We start from the raw sequence: 21726 nt of genomic DNA on the forward strand, positions 1-21726 counted from the left end.
GGTACAGACACACTATTTAGGTGATGTTCACTCTTTTTGCATATACTGTGTGCACGGAGTCCTATAGACATGTTCAGAAAGCACAATGGGAGCTTTTCCAGTAACATGCGGCCAAAAGCGTAAGGCGGCGTAAACGCTTGAAAAACGCTTGGTAATCCGTGCCCCATGATCCCCAATGAAAATCCACATGTTCTGTGCACATGCAGCGGAATTTTCCGCAGTGGATTTTCCTTGCGGAAAAATCTGCAGCATGTCCATTATTTGTGCGTTTCCGCATGCGGATTTGAGGTCACAATGCATTTGAAAAACGCAAGTCAAATCCGCATGTAAAAAAGCGTTTAAAATCCGCAAGCGTTTTTACTGCCAAGAACATGCAGAAACGCTGCGGAAATTTTCTGCTTCAATTCTGCATTGTAGGCACATACCCTAAAACAAACAAAAAAAGTTAAAAAGACCTGCCCCCTTAAATTGCCTGTTTTAATCCATTACAATGGGTGTAAGGACAATGAGAATGGATACTAAACCGAAGCATAGACGACAGCTACAGCTGCCCACTATTGAAAGCGAAAAGATGTTAATATAATAAATTAAAAGGGGTTGTCCATTACTGGATAAACCTTTCTTAAATGCTAAAGTGCCCCCGATTTATATATATAAAAAAAAAAAGGAAACACATTACACCTCTGCTGGGCAGATGCGGTTCCAGCAATGTTGGTGTTGTCCCTCATATTTTATCATGTGTGCACTGTGACCTATCACACTTCCATTAAATGAAACAGCGGCTTCTGACAAAAATGTGAAGGCTGCAGCCAATCACCAGCCAGCACTAGGAAACCTAAATCAGACATCGATGGAATGGCGCTGGTCAGGGAGGTGTGTATGTGTTTTGTTTGTTTTTTTTATCATCTATCTGGGGTACTTTAGTAGTGGACAGCCTCTTTAATGAGTTGCCCACTGTTATCACTATAAACTTTGGAGTGCATTTACATGTAGCAATATCTGACCAATTTCTGCATGATCAGACAAAATTGTTTTGTGTAAATGCCCATTTGATCTAATTGAAATTTGTCTCTTTTGATGGAAGATTGATCAAATGTGCTTAAAAATCTGTCTGCCAAACATGATTGTAGCATGTAGACGGATATCTTTAAAAAAAATAAAAATAAAAAGTTAATTCGAAGGAATAGCAAAGCCTTTATTTCAAGACGATTGCAACAGATGAGGAAGAACAGTCGTTGGTGTAAATGGTTAAAGCCGGCCATACATATGAGATGGCCGCCGGTCGAATGATTGTCTGAAGCATCGTTTGGCCGACAACCATCACTTTCATACACAGGAACGCTCGCTTATCTGAGCGCTGGTTCCTCCATGAGAAATCTGCCAGCTGACACATCCTGACACAATGTGTATGGGGGAATCCTTAATTCAGACCAGTCTTATACCATTTAAAGCCTCCCATACACATTAGACTAAACTCGCCCATATCAATGGATTTGTATAATGTGCATGTGGACCCCAGACAATTTATTGTTGGGGAAAATATTTATCCAACATGTCCGATTTCCCTTGTGACCGCATGTATGCAAATAACGGTGGGGGGAGGGGGGGCACATGACCAGTAATATGAGATTTAAATAAATGCGGGCACATGCGGACTAGACGTGCTTGGCCTCTCTAAATTCACTTGCATTGAGACTGAGAGAAGATGAGCAAGTCTAGTTGTAATGCGGCCGGAAGCATGCAAATTAAATTTCATGCTTGCAGTCACGTGACCTCCCACTCTAACCAGGAGCACCAGGAAATCCTGACAGTGTGTGAACTAAAAGCAGTAAGGATTCATAAGTCTGCAGCCACATAAAATGTTTATGCGGTGAATACATTGCATTTTTCAATCATCTTTAATACTCTTAATTCTTACCCCGAGCGTGCAGCAGGTTTATCCCCCTGAACAATGGGCTTATACCATATCTCATGCAGCGGATCAAAGATGTATAGAGAGTCACTGCAACCATCTGGTATGGGGTGAGGACGAGGGAAAACTCCGCCAAACACAAATAACTCTCCAAGAAACTGAGAGCAGGAGTGATAAGATAAAGGTGGTACTTTGCCTTTTGACTAGGGGAGAAAAAGTTAAAAAAACAAACAACCAAAAGAAGCAATCACATTAAATAGCAAATACAAAGATCACTGCTAAACTTGGTTAGTAAACTAGTTCACTGACCTCCACACTCCTCCATCTCCATGCCACGGTATCCAAGATATGAACATCATTAAACCACTTTTGGTTTTTGGAACCTCCAAACACATATATTCGGTGATTCTCTGGGTCAAACACCGCAGTGTGGCCTGTGCGGGCTTCCGGACTGGAGCAGTCTGCCAATGCTTCCACAGGAGACCAGGCATTGTCCTCTAAAATCAGCACCATTGTTCAGATGTCACATAACACATCATCAAGAGCTTCATTACAAAATTATCTGATCTTCCTGCAACTGAATACATTCCATTGTTCTTTGCAAGGAGCAATTTGAAGATAGACTTTCTTTATGGACCTGAGACGTCAAAATGTTTAAGTCAGAATTCTAAAGTAAAAGGACAGAGCCTGCGAGGGGCGGTCCGGGCCGAGCCTGCGCGGCGGCGGCAGGAGGGGCGGTCCGGGCCGAGCCTGCGCGGCGGCAGGAGGGGCGGTCCGGGCCGAGCCTGCGCGGCGGCAGGAGGGGCGGTCCGGGCCGAGCCTGCGCGGCGGCAGGAGGGGCGGTCCGGCCCGAGCCTGCGCGGCGGCGGCAGGAGGGGCGGTCCGGCCCGAGCATAATGAGCATGTAGCAGTGTTGCATATATGTGTGCGCTGCAGAACGTCTACATAATGTGCATAGTATACTGGCTCAGAGCAGACTACAATGCATTGACAAGCATCATTACAATACTTCTCTTTTTACCTGTATTAAGTTTCCACATGGAGTCCTTACAGAACTGCATTCGTGTACCTTGTCCACCAATGAGAATCACTGTCTGAGAGTCAACGGGACATAAGGCATGCCCCCAGCGCTCTGTAGGACCCACTAATGAAGAGATACACAGACATAAGTGTGTGAGGCAACTATAATTGGAGGTATCAATATGCTTCACATTTTTCTGTTGCGATAAGACAATTGCCGCATGCTGAATTGGGTGTTTTCCGCTGTCTTTGTATGTAGGGTTTGGTTGGCTCCATCTATACTCAGTTGTTGCAGGATAATGTTCACACATCGCAAATACACCGCAGATTTTCAATTCAGATATGTAGATTGACACTATTTTAGGTTCTTCAAAGTAGCCACCTTTTGCTTTGATGACTGCTTTGCACACTCTTGGCATTCTCTTGATGAGCTTCAAGAGGTAGTCACCGGAAATGGTCTTCCAACAATCTTGAAGGAGTTCCCAGAGATGCTTAGCACTTGTTGGCCCTTTTGCCTTCACTCTGCGGTCCAGCTCACCCCAAACCATCTCGATTGGGTTCAGGTCTGGTGACTGTGGAGGCCAGGTCATCTGGCGTAGCACCCCATTACTCTCCTTCTTGGTCAAATAGCCCTTACACAGCATGGAGGTGTGTTTGGGGTCACTGTCCTGTTGAAAAATAAATGATGGTCCAACTAAACGCAAACCGGATGGAATAGCATGCCGCTGCAAGATGCTGTGGTAGCCATGCTGGTTCAGTATGCCTTCAATTTTGAATAAATCCCCAACAGTGTCACCAGCAAAGCACCCCCACACCATCACACCTCCTCCTCCATGCTTCACGGTGGGAACCACGCATGTAGAGTCCATCCGTTCACCTTTTCTGCGTCGCACAAAGACATGGTGGTTGGAACCAAAGTCGCACAAAGACATGGTGGTTGGAACCAAAGATCTCAAATTTGGACTCATCAGACCAAAGCACAGATTTCCACTGGTCTAATCTCCATTCCTTGTGTTCTTTAGCCCAAACAAGTCTCTTCTGCTTGTTGCCTGTCCTTAGCAGTGGTTTCCTAGCAGCTATTTTACCATGAAGGCCTGCTGCACAAAGTCTCCTCTTAACAGTTGTTGAAGAGATGTGTCTGCTGCTAGAACTCTGTGTGGCATTGACCTGGTCTCTAATCTGAGCTGCTGTTAACCTGCGATTTCTGAGGCTGGTGACTCGGATAAACTTATCCTCAGAAGCAGAGGTGACTCTTGGTCTTCCTTTCCTGGGGCGGTCCTCATGTGAGCCAGTTTCTTTCTAGCGCTTGATGATTTTTGCAACTGCACTTGGGGACACTTTCAACGTTCGCCCAATTTTTCGGACTGACTGACCTTCATTTCTTAAAGTAATGATGGCCACTCGTTTCTCTTTACTTAGAATTTGTATTATGGCAAGAAAAAAGCAGCTAACAGTCTATTCAGTAGGACTATCAGCTGTGTATCCACCAGACTTCTGCACAACACAACTGATGGTCCCAACCCCATTTATAAGGCAAGAAATCCCACTTATTAAACCTGACAGGGCACACCTGTGAAGTGAAAACCATTTCCGATGACTACCTCTTGAACAGGGCCGGCGTCAGCACCCGGCGCACCCGGGCAAATGCCGGGGCCCTGAGCAGGCAGAGGGGCCCACTGGCGGTCGCGCACCCCGCTGGGCTATGGGCGGAGGAGAGCGGTGTCAGCGCCCGCCCTTCTCCGCCGCTTGCTCAGGGCCCCGGCAGGCGGATACTTACCTCTCCCCATGCCTCCGCAGATCAGCTGTCTTCCTGCTCTGCGCTCCCTGTGACGTCTCAGGTCAGAGGGCGCGGTGACGTCTTTACACCGCGCCCTCCCCTGAGCCGTCACAGGGAGCGCTGAGCGGGAAGACGCCGACAACGCTGGAGTTCGGACCCGAGCAGCGGGCAGCAGGTGAGGAGAAGGGAGGTGAGTATTTGATTTTTTTTTTTTTAATGTATGGAGGCATGGGGCAGTATAAAGAGAAGGGCGGGGGGCATCCTGCATGGGGCATTATAAAGAGAGGGGGGGGGGACATCCTGCATGGGGCATTATAAAGAGAGGGGGGGGGGGACATCCTGCATGGGGCATTATAAGGTGGGGAACAGCCTGCATGGGGCATTATAAAGAGGAGGGGTGACATCCTGCATGGGGCATTATAAAGAGGAGGGGTGACAGCCTGTATGGGGCATTATGTGGGGGGTAACAGCCTGTATGGGGCGTTATGTGGGGGGTAACAGCCTGTATGGGGCGTTATGTGGGGGGTAACAGCCTGCATGGAGCATTATAAGGGGGGGGGACAGCCTGTATGGGGCATTATATGGGAACCGGTATCCTGTATGGAGCGTTATATGGGGGCCAGTATTCCGTATGGAGCCTTATATGGGGGCCAGTATTCCGTATGGAGCCTTATATGGGGGCCAGTATTCCGCATGGAGCCTTATATGGGGGCCAGTATTCCGCATGGAGCCTTATATGGGGGCCAGTATTCCGCATGGAGCCTTATATGGGGGCCAGTATTCCGCATGGAGCCTTATATGGGGGCCAGTATTCCGCATGGAGCCTTATATGGGGGCCAGTATTCCGCATGGAGCCTTATATGGGGGCCAGTATTCCGCATGGAGCCTTATATGGGGGCCAGTATTCCGCATGGAGCCTTATATGGGGGCCAGTATTCCGCATGGAGCCTTATATGGGGACCAGTATTCCGCATGGAGCCTTATATGGGGGCCAGTATTCCGCATGGAGCCTTATATGGGGACCAGTATTCCGCATGGAGCCTTATATGGGGGGCCAGTATTCCGCATGGAGCCTTATATGGGGGCCAGTATTCCGCATGGAGCCTTATATGGGGGTCAGTATTCCGCATGGAGCCTTATATGGGGGTCAGTATTCCGCATGGAGCCTTATATGGGGGCCAGTATTCCTTATGGGGCCTTATATGGGGGCCAGTATTCCTTATGGGGCCTTATATGGGGGCCAGTATTCCGTATGAAGCGTTATATGGGGGCCAGTATTCCGTATGAAGCGTTATATGGGGGTCAGTATTCCGCATGGAGCCTTATATGGGGGCCAGTATTCTTTATGGGGCCTTATATGGGGGCCAGTATTCCGTATGAAGCGTTATATGGGGGTCAGTATTCCGCATGGAGCCTTATATGGGGGCCAGTATTCCTTATGGGGCCTTATATGGGGGCCAGTATTCCGTATGAAGAGTTATATGGGGGCCAGTATTCCGTATGAAGCGTTATATGGGGGCCAGTATTCCGTATGAAGCGTTATATGGGGGCCAGTATTCCGTATGGAGCCTTATATGTGGGCCAGTATTCCGTATGGAGCCTTATATGGGGGCCAGTATTCCGTATGGAGCCTTATATGTGGGCCAGTATTCCGTATGGAGCCTTATATGGGGGCCAGTATTCCGTATGGAGCCTTATATGGGGGCCAGTATTCCGTATGGAGCCTTATATGGGGGCCACTATTCTGTGTGGAGCGATTCACCGGTTTCTGAGCTATTGTGGAATTTACAGTCGATATCACTCATGTAATGTAAGAAGTGAAATCTTTGCATTGTACTAATATATATATATATATATATATATATATATATATATATATATATATATATATATATATATATATATATATATATATATATATATATATATATATATATATATATATATATATATTTATATATTTCTCTGCGGTATCTCTGCATCATGAATCGTGGTATGTGTTAAAGGGGCCCACTGAGACTCTTTCGCCCGGGGCCCAGAAAAACCTGGAGCCGGCCCTGCTCTTGAAGCTCATCAAGAGAATGCCAAGAGTGTCCAAAGCAGTAATCAAAGCAAAAGGTGGCTACTTTGAAGAACCTAGAATATAAGACATATTTTCAGTTGTTTCACACTTTTTTGTTAAGTATATAATTCCACATGTGTTAATTCATAGTTTTGATGCCTTCAGTATGAATGTACAATTTTCATAGTCATGAAAATACAGAAAAATCTTTAAATGAGAAGGTGTGTCCAAACTTTTGGTCTGTACTGTATATAAATCCAATGGGAAGAAAAGTTATCATTGCTGATTGATAACTAAACTCACCTGAAATAGTCCCCTTTCTTTTTCCTGGAGTCATTTTTGTGAGAAAGCCATCTTTACCACCCTTGGCCTTTTGCTGTATAACTGGTCCTTTCACGGATTCTTTATTAGGGCAGATGTTCTCTTCCAAGTCATCCTTCAGCCTTTTCCTCTTCTTGCGTTCTTGGTTTGGGTGACTTTTGGCTTTAACAGATACCTGCAGTGGATAAATAATTATTTGCTTCCTGAAATGACAGATGTTACCCTTAAGGCTATGTGCCCACAATGCAGAAATGCTCCGGATTTTTTCCTGAGCGTTTCTGCATCTCCCTGGCAGAAAAAAAGCATGCGGATTGTACATGCGGATTGTACATGCGGATTGTACATGCGGATTGTACATGCGTTTTTCCTGGCAGGGACATGCGGATGTGAAGCGTTCTTCACTTGCATTTCCGCATGCGGGTTGACAAGCGCTTTCCAAGCGATTTTAGCATCATTTGGAAAGTGCTTGTCGACTTGGTCACACTATATAAATCCATGCAACCGGCATTGATTTATATAGTGTGACCGAAAGAATAGTAGGAAGAAAAAAAAAATAAAATAAATAAATAAATACTTACCTTCCGAAGGCCCCCGCAGTCTTGCTTCGCTCAGTCCTGGCTGCCGGCAGATCGCGGTACACTGAAGGACCTGCCGACGTCAGCGTCGCGTGACCCGTCACATGACTATGACGCCAGCGCAGGTCCTCCAGTCCATCGCGATCTGCCGGCAAGGGAGGAGTAGTGCACCGGGGGCCGTCAGAAGGTAAGTATATTTTTATTTTATTCCTTTTTTTACAGGTACTACGGTACCCGGGTCCGGAGGAGAGTCTCCTGTCCTCCACACCCGGGTACCATCCGCACATTGAAACGCATGGATTCCGCATGTACAGATGCAGTGATGCGGATTCCATGCGTTCTAATGCAAGTCAATGGCGGCGAAAAAGCAGCGCTACCGCAAAATAATTGGTAGTGCTGTGTTTTTTTCCGCAATGATAATTCGCAGCACATGCGGATTATCATTGGGGAACATGGCAGGCCTACTACCATGCATTTTTTAAGCGTTTCTGCAGCGTTTTTGCCGCTGCGAAAACGCTTAAAAAACGCATCGTGTTCACACAGCCTTACCAGTGTTTTATTTATTTATTTTGTAAGGCAATAGGAGTTGTTCAGTGAGTGCCCTTTCCAATTACTAACAGCCTCACTGTATGACTGTGCATGGAGAAAAAAAAGTGTCAATCATCACGTAGTACCACCCAAAGGACTCAAACACAAAGTGATCAATGATTTTAATGATAGGATATATGCACATGATGTCTTTTTCAGAAAAAAAAAAAAAAAAAAAAAAAAACCATTCAAAAGAATTAAAATTTGCATTTCTATGTTAAAATGACTTGTTGCTCATATGTTCAGGCTTTTGAACGTCTTAACTACTTCCAGGACTTTTTTTTTGGAGCGTTTCGCCATAGTTTTTGCTTAAAAAACCATTAGCGGTTTCTTAAAGAGGTTCTCCACTACTTTTACATTGATGACCTATCCTTAGGATAGGTCATCTATGTCTGATTGGCCGGGGTCTGACACCCCCACAGATCAGCTGGGGTGTTGGTGGCAGCTGGCTGGAAGTGGTCACTTGCCGAGCAGCTCAGTCTACTTGTAGTGGCTGCCATGGGTACTGCACATCCGCCTCCTATTGATTTGAACAGGAGGTGGATGTGCAGTAACAAGTTACGGCCACTATCAGAATATGGAGCAGCTCGGCAAGTGAGTACCTCCGGCAGGAGGCCGCCGCCACCGATAATGGCTGATCTGCAAGGGGGGGGGGGGTGCTGGTTGTCGAACCTGGCCGATCAGACATTGATGACCTATCCTAAGGATAGGTAGGCAATGTAAAAGTAGTGGACCTCTAATTATCAATGGAGTGAAAAAGAAAAAAGGAAAAAAAAAAATGGACTGGAAAAATGACAGTAAGAAAAAGGACAAAAAACATGGAAAAGCTTTAAAGAAAAAAAAAAAAAAAAACTGCTCAGGAAACAATTTTAAAAATCCACACAAGATATTTCAGGAAAAAAAGCCTGCAGTGTTTCCTGAAGTGTCTTTTGTTTTAACCCCTTTTGCATTTTTGTTTTTTGCTCCCCTTGTTCCTAGAGCCATAGCGGTTTTATTTTTTCGTCAATATGGCCATGTGAGGGCTTATTTTTTGGGGACAAGTTGTACTTTTGAATGACATTACTGGTTTTACCATATCATGTAGGGGAAAAAATTTCCAAGTGCGGTGAAATTGCAAAAAAAGTGCAATACCACAGATGCTTTTTTTTTTTTTTTTTTTTACCACGTTCAATGAGTGCTAAAACTGACCTTCCATTATTACTCTCCAGGTCATTACGAGTTCGTAGGCACCAAACATGTATAGGTTCTTTTTTATTTAAGTGGTGAAATTTTTTTTCTAAAGTTTGCTAAAAAAAAAAAAAAAAAAAAATGGCGCCATTTTCCAAGACCCGTAGCGTCTCCATTTTTCGGGATCTGGGTGCGGGTGAGGGCTTATTTTTTGCACGCCGAGCTTAAGTTTTTATTGATACCATTTTGGGGTAGATCCGATGTTTTGATCGCCCGTTATTGCATTTTAACGCAATGTTGCAGCGACCAAAAAACGTAATTCTGGCATTTGAAATTTTTTTCTCGTTACGCCGTTTACCTATTGGATTATTATTTTTTTTTTATATATATTGGGCGATTCTGAACGCGGCGGTACCAAAAATGTGTATGTGTTTTTTTTATTATTATTTTATTTTGAATGGGGCCAAAGGGGGGGTGATTTAAACTTTTACTTTTTTTTTTTTCCCCCCACTTTTTGCTTGCTTCTAGAAGCATCACTTGTCTGATCGCCTCTGCTACATAGAGGTGATCAGCAGATCACCTCTATGTAGCAGAAATGCTCCTGTGCTATGAGTGCTGACCACTAGGTGGCGCTCATAGCGATTAGCTCATGACAACGACTGCAGTCTGCTGCAGACCCAGGGTTGTCATGCCCACGCATCAGTGACCGGCGATCACGTGAATGGGGTCACCGTTGGGTGGGGTAAGTGACGCGCTTCCGGCGTGGCAATGTTAAATGCCGCTGTCAGAGACCGACAGCGTCATTTAACATGTTAACAGCTGTGGGTGGATCACAATTCCACCCGCGGCTCTTGCGGGCACATGTCAGCTGTAATAATCAGCTGACATGTGCCCGGTTCAGTGAGGGCTCAGCGCCGGAGCCCTCACTGAACAGGGGGTGATGGCCTGGTGGGTACTAATACGGCACAGGCTGTAAAGTGGTTAACAAAACTCATTGGGGTCTTCTGAGTTTAAAAGATGTCATGTGGACACAGCCATAAAGTGATACTGAATCTTCTCTGATTTTATACATGGTCTCCTCAGCTCCTTCTGTTATATACAGTGGGGAAAAGAAGTATTTGATACACTGCCAATTCTGCAAGTTTTCCCACCTACAAAGAATGGAGAGGTCTAATTTTTATCGTAGGTACACTTCAACTGTGAGACAGAATATAATAAAAAAAAAAAAGTGTAAAAAAAAAAAAAGTGTAAAAAAAAAAAAAAATCACATTGTATTATTTTTATAGAATTAATTTGCATTTTATTGTATGAAATCAGTATTAGATAAAAATAGAAAGACAGAACTTAGTATTTGGTACAGAAACCTTTGCTTGCAATTACAGAGGTCAGACGTTTCCTGCAGTTCCTGACCATGTTGTACACACATTGCAGCAGGGATTTCGGCCCACTCCTCCATATCTTTCAGGTTTTGGGGCTGTCACTGGGCAACATTGAGTTTCAGCTCCCTCCAAAGATTTTCTATTGGGTTCAGGTCTGGAGACTGGCTAGGCCACTCCAGGACCTTGAAATGCTTGTTACAGAGCCACTCCTTAGTTGCCCTGGCTGTGTGTTTTAGGTCATTGTCATGCTGGAAGACCAGCCACGACCCATCTACAATGCTCTTACTGAGGGAAGAAGGTTGTAAGTCAAAATCTCGCAATACATGACCCCAGCCACCCTCCCTTCAATACGGTGCAGTCGTCCTGTCCCCTTTGCAGAAAAAGCATGATGTTTCTCCCACCATGCTTCATGATTGGGAAGGTGTTCTAGGGGTTGTATTCATCCTACTTCTCCAAACACGGCGAGTGTAGTTGACACAAAAAAAGTTCTATTTTGGTCTCATCTGACCACATAACCTTCTCTCATGCCTCCTCTGGCACATTCAGATGGTCACTGGCAACCTTCAAACGGGCCTGGACATTTGCTGACGTGAGAGGGTGGACCTTGCGTGCCCTGAAGGACTTTAATCCATGACGGCATAGTGTTACTAATGGTAATGTTTGAGACTGTGGTCCCAGCTCTCTGCAGGTCATTGACCAGATCCTCCCGCGTAGTTCTGGGCTGATTCCTGATCTTTCTCAGAATCATCCTTACCCCGTGAGGCAAGATCTTTCATGGACCAAGGAAGATTGACAGTAATCTTGTGTTTCTTCCATTTTTTTTAATAATTGTGCCAACAGTTGTTGCCTTCTCACCAAGCTGCTTGCCTATTGTCCTGCAGCCCATCCCAGCCTTGTGCAGGTTTACAATTTTGTCCCTGGTGTCCTTAGACAGGTCTTTTGTCTTGGCCATGGTGGAAAAGTTGGAGTTTGATTGAGTGTGTGGACAGGTGTCTTATATACAGGTAATGAGTGCAGAGCAGGAGGGCTTCTTAAGGAAAACCTTTCATGCAATTTAATTATTTAAAAATCATACAACGTGATTTTCTGTTTTTTATTAGATTCTGTCTTTCACAGGTGAAGTGTACCTACTATACAAATTACAGATCTCTCTCAAATATATATATATATATATATATATATATATATATATATATATATATATATATATATATATATATATTTTAAATTAAAATTATCACCTGCATAAAGAAAATTAAAATGGGATTACACCTAATATACCCCAGCACAATACTATAAACCATCAATAACCACACATTTGCAGAACATTAATACTTTTAATTGCACATTAAATTAGATTAAAGATCAGCAGAGGGCCTATTTTAACAGTTTCGCCATGTATTACTGCTTATAATGAAAAATCTGCTTCCAAGGTAATTTGTTATTGTAAATCACAGGACACATGGGCGTAATTAAAATTATCATCTGTATTCAGTTACCTTGCTGCTAAAATTATAAAGAAATACAAGGGATACAAATGCATGATAAAATAAGCACTGACCATAGTCTTACCTGTCCATTTATAACCATGCTTACAGAAAACTCTCCCTTCCCAGATTTGTTGCCTTTGTAATCCCCAGATGCACAGTCCCAGAGGAAACATCTATAAAAACAAACATCAAAAACTAATCACTTTTTCTCATGGAAAAGGGAAAAAAAAAATATTGGTCACAGAAAGACTCCCTTTAGGCTATGTGCATACAGAAGGTTTTTGCAGAGTTTTGAATTTCTTGAGGAGGATAGCCTTGGAAATGATTTTACTGTACTGCAACAGATATAAGTTACTTTACAAAAGTTTTAGGCAGGTGTGGGAAAAAAATGCTTAAAAAAAAAAAAATAGAAGTATTATTCATTTTTATCAATTAACAAGATATAAGACTGTTGTCTGTACTCATCAATTTTGCCAGGACAAACCGATTAAGCATGTTGGCATGCAACATGCTCCATCCTATAGGAAATAAGTAGCCGTGAGGTTTCTGGCAGCCCCTTATTCCCCTCTAGATATCAAGAGCAAGCCAAGATCGCACATGTATGTAGTAAGTTGGGTCAGGAGAGCTAGCCGACAGCCAACCACTATCTAAAATTCCAGATTCATGCCAATGCCTTCCAGGCCCCACACAGGTCTATACACACCTAGTCATGCTTCTTGTGAGTGCTGCAGCCAATCACTGGCCACATCGGTGACTTCAGTAGGGTAACTGAAGTTTTTTCTTGTCTTGAATTGTAGTTGGGTGTAGTACCCCTCAGTGACCACTATATAATGATGGCGCTATGCAGTGCAGCTCCTCTCAATGTATTTACATCCGGGTGACAGTCGGAGCTTACAGCAAGCTGCTTGTTGAAATGCCGTGCGTCAGACCCCTATCGATCTGATATACAACCCCTGGCAAAAATTATGGAATCACCGGGCTCGGAGGATGTTCATTCAGTTGTTTAATGTTGTTGAAAAAAAAACAGATCACAGACATGGCACAAAACTAAAGTCATTTCAAATGGCAACTTTATGGCTTTAAGAATCACTAAAAGAAATCAAGATTAAAAACGTGGTACTCAGTAAGGGTAATTCATTTCAGACCAAGCAGAGGGAAAAAATTATGGAATCATGAAAAACAAACACACAAAAGAGCACTCCAATACATCACTAGTATTTTGTTGCACCACCTCTGGCTTTAATAACCGCTTGCAGTCTCTGAGGCATGGACTTAATGAGTGACAAACAGTACTCTTCATCAATCTGGCTCCAACTTTCTCTGATTGCTGTTGCCAGATCAGCTTTGCAGGCTGGAGCCTTGTCATGGACCATTTTCTTCAACTTCCACCAAAGATTTTCAATTGGATTGAGATCCGGACTATTTGCAGGCCATGACATTGACCTTATGTGTCTTCTTTCAAGGAATGTTTTCACAGTATTTGCTCTATGGCAGGATGCATTATCATATTGAAAAATGATGTCATCATCTCCAAACATCCTTTCAATTGATGGGATAAGAAAACTGTCCAAAATATCAATGTAAACTTGGGCATTTATTGAAGATGTAATGCCAGCCATCTCCCCAGTGCCTTTACCTGACATGCAGCCCCATATCATCAATGACTGTGGAAATTTGCATGTTCTCTTCATGCAGTCATCTTTATAAATCTCATTGGAACGGCACCAAACAAAAGTTCCAGCATCATCACCTTGCCCAATGCAGATTCGCGATTCATCACTGAATGTGACTTTCATCCAGTCATCCACAGTCCACGATTGCTTTTCCTTAGCCCATTGTAACCTTGTTTTTTTCTGTTTAGGTGTTAATGATGGCTTTTGTATAGCTTTTCTGTGTGTAAATCCCATTTCCTTTAGGCGGTTTCTTACAGTTCAGTCACAGACATTGACTCCAGTTTCCTCCCATTTCCTAATTTGTTTTGTTGTGCATTTCCTGTTTTGGAGACATATTGCTTTAAGTTTCCGGTCTTGACGCTTTGATGTCTTCCTTGGTCTACCAGTATGTTTGCCTTTAACAACCTTCCCATGTTTGTATTTGGTCCAGATTTTAGACACAGCCGACTGTGAACAACCAACATCTTTAGCAACATTGCGTGATGATTTACCTTCTTTTAAGAGTTTCATAATCCTCTCCTTTGTTTCAATTGACATCTCTCCTGTTGGAGCGATGATTCATGTCAGTTCACTTGGTGCAACAGCTCTCCAAGGTGTGATCACTCCTTTTTTAGATGCAGACTAACAAGCAGATCTAATTTGATGCAGGTGTTAGTTTTGGAAATGAAAATTTACAGGGTGATTCCATAATTTTTTCCTCAGAATTGAGTGATTCCATAATTTTTTCCCTCTGCTTGGTCTGAAAAAAAATTACCCTTACTGAGTACCACATTTTTAATCTTGATTTCTTTTAGTGTTTCTTAAAGCCCTAAAGTTGCCATTTGAAATGACTTTAGTTTTGTGCCAAGTCTGTGATCTGCTTTTTTTCAACAACATTAAACAACTGAATGAACATCCTCCGAGCCCGGTGATTCCATAATTTTTGCCAGGGGTTGTATATGACCCATCCAGTTGATAGGTCATCAATTTCTTGAAAAAGAACAATCCCTTTAAGAGGCATTATAGCACAAGTAGGCTTTTGATCCTGCTACATATTAGGCTTATTACATTTTATTATCAAATTAATCACAACACAATTGTGGACCTAAGAGAATGATGATCATATTTGAAGTTACAATGCAAGTTATAAACAAGTTTTTGGGGAAAACTTTTTAACAGCGAGTACGGCAGCAGAAGTATTGAGCCTAAAATATTTGTTATCAATGGTATATGCAAATTGTCGCTTTAAAGAGGAACTTTAGCCCCACATATTGGAAGCAGCGAACCTAAAGCTCACTGCTTCTAATAGGTGGCGCTAGAGTTCTAGCTCTCTTCCTCTCTGAAAAGACAATTTGCATATTTAATTTCCCACAGGAGCATGCATGGCTTATAAGTCTCCTCACTCTCCACAAGTAAAAACGTTACCTCTTAGATCCCAGTCTTAAGCCTCTCACTCAGCCAAATCAGATCTCATAATTTGCACTGATGAGGGGCAATACCCCGAAACACCGTGTCAGCAAATTGTGATTCTGTTGTAGTCAATATTGACTATTAGAATCGCTGCTTCAAATAGGTGGCGCTAGAGTTCTAGTACTCTTCCTCCCTGAAGAGGCAATTTGCATATTTAATTTTCCAGAGGAGCATGCATGGCCTATAGGTCTCCTCACTCTGCAGAAGGAGAAACGTTACTCCTTAGACCCCAGTTATCAATAGTAGTAATTTCATTAGAGGTCCTTACCTGGACTCATGAGTCAGGGTTCCAATTCTCTCTACTTCTTGTCCACCAACTTCCAGTAGAACGTCTACTTTACCATCACTGGATAATCCTGACCAGTCACCTACGCTGAAAACCAACATCTGGGGAGGAATTGGCAAAGTCAAGGTGGCAGTGAAGTTGGGGCAAGACGACAATCTGAGGAGAGAAAAACAAATTGATAACAAGGTAGAAGTAAACTGCACTTGTCCTGTACAGGGGCACATAAAGGGAAGTGTATGAGCAAATGTTAACTTACTGGACACAAGACTAATGTTCATAATTCAGGAGGGGGTGAGTGTTGAGCAATTTGCAAAATTAGGGTAATGGAAAGCTTTTGCTTGACAACTGCCAGATTTTCACGATCACTACATCAACTACATCCACAGGGTGGACCCTTTATGGAGAACTAGTAGATTTCCTAGTTCAAACCGTAACTTTAAGCCTCATGTACACAGCCATATTATGGCTCTATTTTGCACTGTGTATGAAATTGATGGGGCTTTTTTTCTATCGGGTTTGCTGGAGCAGTGGCTTAATTTTGTTTTGTTTTTAAGCATTTTCATTTGGGGGAAGTTTACATATTAAATGAGAACCTATCTTGTTGCACGTGTAGTCTGATCTCTGAGAAGAATTATATATGGGTTTGACAGAAAAGTATAACTTGTATTTTATTCATTGAAATTCCTGTGTATGCATAGGAGACCAGTGGGCGGTCCCAACCAGTGATTGACAGCTATCATACAGGGAAGACTGTCAATCACGGATTTCAATCTCTCAGGAATATTAATGAGTAAAAAGCAACTTATACTTAAACTTTTCCCATAGAAACATCCATCAGCTCCTCCTGCTCTATAACATCCTTCCTACAGATGAGATATCATCAACATGACAGGTCCCTTTAATTATGTGTTATTCCTACATAGTTCTATATGTAAATCACGATGATCTACTGATCATTACTTATTGTCATTAGTCTGGATGTAGAGAAATACCAGCAGGACCATCACTCTGTCCTCCCAGCCTCGGCCACTCACGCATTAGACAGTTGAATGCAATTTCATCACTTTGTCATTGGTTTACAATTGCTATCATCGTGAAGCCATTATTTCAATTTTATGGTCAGTAAGTAAAATCTGATCATGACTACCACTCAAGGAGCTTCTAACAGCTAATTGGTGGGTCCCCTGCCCCCGGGATGGCTGATCGACACAATAGATGGTCGTGACAAAATCAGTGGGGTTCATCTAACGTCACCATAAAGAATCATGCCCAACAATATTTTACCTTTTTATTTTTTTTAAAACAAAGTGTTATTTAGTTATACAGAACAGCTTAATTAACCCCAAAACGACCAAGTGCAATAAATTTGCAGGTCTCAAGGGGTTGTCCCCAGGCTAGGCGCTGTTTGTAAAAGAAAAAAAACAAACAAATAAATTATTCACCCTCCCCAGGTCCAGCACGGCATCTCCACTGCTGTTCCCGGGGTCTGCTGTTGTCGCAGTGCTGACATGTCATAGACAGCGCTGCTGCCAATCAGTAAGCTCAGCAGCTCTGCCTGGGTAGATCGAACGCGTCTGTTCAGAGCTGCTGAGCTCGCTGACTGGCCTCATTGGAGACTCAGTGCTGGACGCGCGTTGGGTGAGCAAAGCTCAGATTGATATATTTCAAAGTCTTTTCTTTTAATCACATGAAATTGTACATTTACCATAGGGAAGAGGGGAATCTACCAGGAGCAGGTCAGGTCTCCAGCTGTCAGACAGCCAGGAGCTCACCATACGAGACCCAGATCAGCTCTGCCAGTGATGGCTATCACTCCACAGGGCCGTATTCTCCTGTACTGAGGCTCCTGTGGATGCCCAGATACAATAAAGGAGAAACAAAGAAATAAATAAAATAAAAAAAATCGATTAAAAAAAAAAAAAAAAAAGGGAAAAAAAATAAATGTTCTGCAAAAATCTTTGATGATCTCTTGGGGGACAAATTATGAAACAAAGAATAGTTATGGACAAAAGAATTAAAAAAAAAATAAAAAAATTAAAAAAAAATCCTGTAATTTTTTTTTTAACAAACACATACAGCATTGCAAAAAAAAAAAAAACAAACAAAAAAAAAAAAACACAATAATGTTTATGTACCCCAGAGCAGCAATTAAAATAATACAATTTTCCCTGCATAAAACAGACCCTCATACAGGCACATCAGTGGAGGGGGGGAGGAGAGGGGGGGGGGGAAGAGTCATGGACACTGAAAAGAGGATATGCAGAAATTAAAGGGTTAAAAAAAGGTGATTAAAAAATAAAAATGTTAATACGCCAGATAAACCCACAAAAAAATAAGCCCTAATAAATGCAGGACTCGAAGAATGTAAAAAATAAATGCAGACACGTCAATTGCAATTATCATGGCTTCTGCACTATGACAACTCTTCCTGCAATTACTGTCATAGTCCTTATTATCTCACGTCTACATGATACAATGTAATGAGGTTACGTTACCGCTGCAGTCTGACTGGAGGCTTCTGTGTGTTACACAGCACGTACAGCTCCGGGATACGCTCCATCCTCCTATTCCCCTGAAGCGATCACTGCATTTCCCGCCAGATCACATCGGAGCGCGCTCCAAATCACCCGCCACTCCGAGACCACGCCCACTACAGGCACCCTCCGCTATGTCTCCGCCCACATACAGTTTATCCCCGCCCATTCTGCTGTGCAGTAGTATCTGCTGGCCACGCCCCGTTTTTACGCGCCGCGTTCTATCACGTGGTGCACACAGTGATCATTCTGTGAGCTGTCAGTGCGTGTACACAGCTGACTGATCCGGTGTGGGCAACAGCCCCGCCACTGTACTGACATCACGCGTGGCCAGTGAGCCAAAATCCAACATTTTCCTGACAAACTGATTACAATTCTTAATATTATAATTTAATAAATGTTAGTAATTTTTTTTTATCCTTTATATTTATTTTACTAATAAAATATTAATATTGTTTCTAATGATTATATGCAGTATTGATATTAATATGAATTACAATAATGATATTTATTATATAGTATTAGTATTCATTATTTTAATATTAATTATTTTTATTTTTGCTTTATATTATCATCGATAATGATATAAAGAAAAATGAAAATAATATTAATAAAATAATGAATACTAATAATATATATTTATCATATATTATTAGCTTTAATAAAACAATGAATATTAATTATTTTTATTGTTGCTTTATATGTATTAATGATAATAATTATATAAAGCAAAAATAAAAATAATTAATATTAATAAAATAATGTATACTAATAATATATATTATTAGTATTCATTATGTTATTAATTAATAAATATAAAGCTAAAATAAAAATGTTAATAATAATAATGTTACAGTTCAGCTATTAGTGTGATCACATTAGCAGCATTAGCTGTCAACTGTGGAGTTTAAGTAGATTTTTTTTTTGCACAATGGGTAAAAGTTTTAGACATTATTACAAATTCCCTCTATGCCCACACATATAAATATGGTAACATTTGTGCGGTACACCCCCATTATGTACAACATACAAGACAGGAGGGGCATCACAACAGTCCATGTGCTAGGGCTCCTCTGCCTCAGCTGACCAAATGTGAATTAGGCTATCCGTGCCCGGACTCACTCAGGACGGCCCTATCCATGGCAATATCCAGAACATCTAGTCCAGCCAGTGTCACCCCACATACAAGTGCCACCAAAAGTGTTGGCACCTTGAAATTGTTCCAGAAAATCAAGTATTTCTCCCAGACAATTATTGCTATTACACGTTTTGTCACTTACATGTTTATTTCCTTTGTGAGTATTGGAACAACACAAAAAAAAATGAGAAAAAAAAAAGAAAATTGGACATATTTTCACACAAACCCCCAAAATGGGCCACACAAAATTGTTGGCACCCTCAACTTAATATTTGGTTGCACACCCTTTGGAATAAATAATTGCAATCAATCACTTTCTATAACCATCAACAAGCTTCTTACACCTCTCAACTGCAATTTTGGACCACTCATCTTTTGCAGACTTCTCCAGGTTTCTCATATTTGTAGACGCCTTCTCCCAACAACAATTTTAAGATCTCTCTACAGGAGATCAATGGGATTTAGATCCGGACTCATTGCTGCCACTTTAGAGTTCTCCAGCGCTTTGTTTCCTTCCATTTCTGGGGGCTTCTTGAAGTATGTTTGGAGTCATTGTCCTGCTGGAAGACCCATGACCTAGGACACAAACCCAGCTTTCTGACACTGGGCACTACATTGCTGTAACGGGTCTGGGAGGCGGAACCTCTGAGCAACTATACAAGGGGGCAGTCCTTGTAAGGAAGCGGGTGGCTCCCAGGGAAGACGGGCAGGTAGTCACGGCAAGTGACAGGGACAGTCTCTGGGTAGAAGGGCAGGTAGTTGCGGCAAGTGACAGGGACAGTCTCTGGGTAGAAGGGCAGGTAGTCACGGCAAGTGACAGGGACAGTCTCTGGGTAGAAGGACGGGTACTCACGGCAAGTGACAGGGACAGTCTCTGGGTAGAAGGACAGCAGGCAGGTGGCTGGTGAGCGCTCCCAGGTGAGCGGGCGAGAGTCTTTGGACGGGCAGGTGGTCACGGCAAGTGACGGCAGAGCCTCCAGGTAGGCTAGCAGGCAGGTAGCAGGTGAGTGCTCCCCGGTGAGCAGGCAAGAGTCTCTGGACAGGCAGGTGGTCACGGCAAGTGATGGCGGAGCCTCCAGGTAGGCTAGCAGGCAGGTAGCAGGTGAGCGCTCCCAGGTGAGCAGGCAAGAGTCTCTGGACAGGCAGGTGGTCACGGCAAGTGACGGCGGAGCCTCCAGGTAGGCTAGCAGGCAGGTAGCAGGTGAGCGCTCCCAGGTGAGCGAGCAGGCTGGTCCATAGACAGACTGACAGGTGTCGGAAGGCAGACCGTCGGACCGCAGGCTTGCAAGCAGGTAAACGGATATCAGGCAGGTATCAAGCAGGAATCTGACAGGTGACTGGCTGGTAACTGGTAACGGGACCTGAGGGCTGAAGCAGAGTGAAGGCTTTGCAACAACATTGCTCGGCCACCCCCCTTTTGGAGGAGGTGCCTTATATATGGTGAAGTCCTCCGGCCATTGACCGGGGACTCCTTAGGACGGCGCGCGCGGCCCCTTTAAGAGAGTGGGAGCGCGCGCGTGCCCTAAGCACCGTGGCCGGGAAGCAGCGCGCTGCCAGCAGAGCGGGAGGAAGACGCCGGGCATAGAGCGGAGAGGTGAGGGGAACAGCGTCCCTGCCTAGCAGGAGGCAGGGACGCCGACGCTACAGTACCCCCCCCTTTAGGCCCCCCCTTTTTTAGGCCAGAGAGAAATTTATCAAGGATGAGAGGGGCATGGATGTTCTTCCGGGGCTCCCACGTTCTCTCCTCAGGACCAAACCCCTTCCAATCTACCAGAAAAAAGGTTTTTCCTCTTACCCTTTTGGTGGCCAGAATGTTCTCTACCTCAAACTCGTTCTCAGCGGAAACCAGAGCAGGAGGCGTACCTGTAGACTTGGAAAAAGAGTTAAGTACCAAGGGTTTGAGGAGAGATACATGGAAGGAGTTAGGGATCCGTAAGTTGGCCGGGAGTTTTAATTTATAGGCCACCGGGTTGATCTGTTTGATAACTTCCAGTGGGCCGATGAACCGAGGCCCTAACTTGTAGGAGGGAATCTTGAGCTGGACATATTTGGACGAGAGCCAGACTTTATCTCCAGGATGGAATTGTGGAGGATCCAGGCGTTTCTTGTCAGCGTGTTTTTTCATCCGTTCGCATGACTGAAGGAGTGCGGATCGGGTACTCTCCCAAATGGAGGAGAATTCGCGAACGAGAGATTCCGCAGCCGGATTGTCCACCGAGGTGGAGACGGGAAATGGGATCCGAGGATGCTGACCGAAGACTACAAAAAAACTGGGATTTGGAGGAAGATTCGATCTCGCGATTATTGTAAGAGAACTCGGCCCATGGTAGGAGATCCACCCAGTCCGAATGGTGG

General features: G+C 43.5%; 1 protein-coding gene across 1 annotated transcript in view; it reads right to left on the reverse strand.

Annotated features, from left to right (window-relative positions):
* The window catches only part of LOC141174572 (kelch domain-containing protein 1-like), a 44451-nt gene extending 26104 nt beyond the window's left edge, over positions 1-18347 (reverse strand). Inside the window, exons 1-7 of the mRNA XM_073659511.1 lie at positions 18195-18347; positions 15682-15855; positions 12374-12464; positions 7075-7267; positions 2934-3056; positions 2222-2409; positions 1919-2115 (exon numbers count right to left, since the gene is read on the reverse strand). Of these exons, the coding sequence (XP_073515612.1) occupies positions 1919-2115; positions 2222-2409; positions 2934-3056; positions 7075-7267; positions 12374-12464; positions 15682-15855; positions 18195-18259 (1031 nt within the window). The 5' untranslated portion in view covers positions 18260-18347. The remainder of the gene's footprint in view (positions 1-1918; positions 2116-2221; positions 2410-2933; positions 3057-7074; positions 7268-12373; positions 12465-15681; positions 15856-18194) is intronic.
* Between the last annotated feature and the right edge of the window lie 3379 nt (positions 18348-21726).

This window comes from Phyllobates terribilis, unplaced genomic scaffold (genome assembly GCF_046119375.1).
Source record: "Phyllobates terribilis strain yellow unplaced genomic scaffold, ASM4611937v1 Scaffold_13__5_contigs__length_258822181, whole genome shotgun sequence".
NCBI lineage: Eukaryota > Metazoa > Chordata > Amphibia > Anura > Dendrobatidae > Phyllobates > Phyllobates terribilis.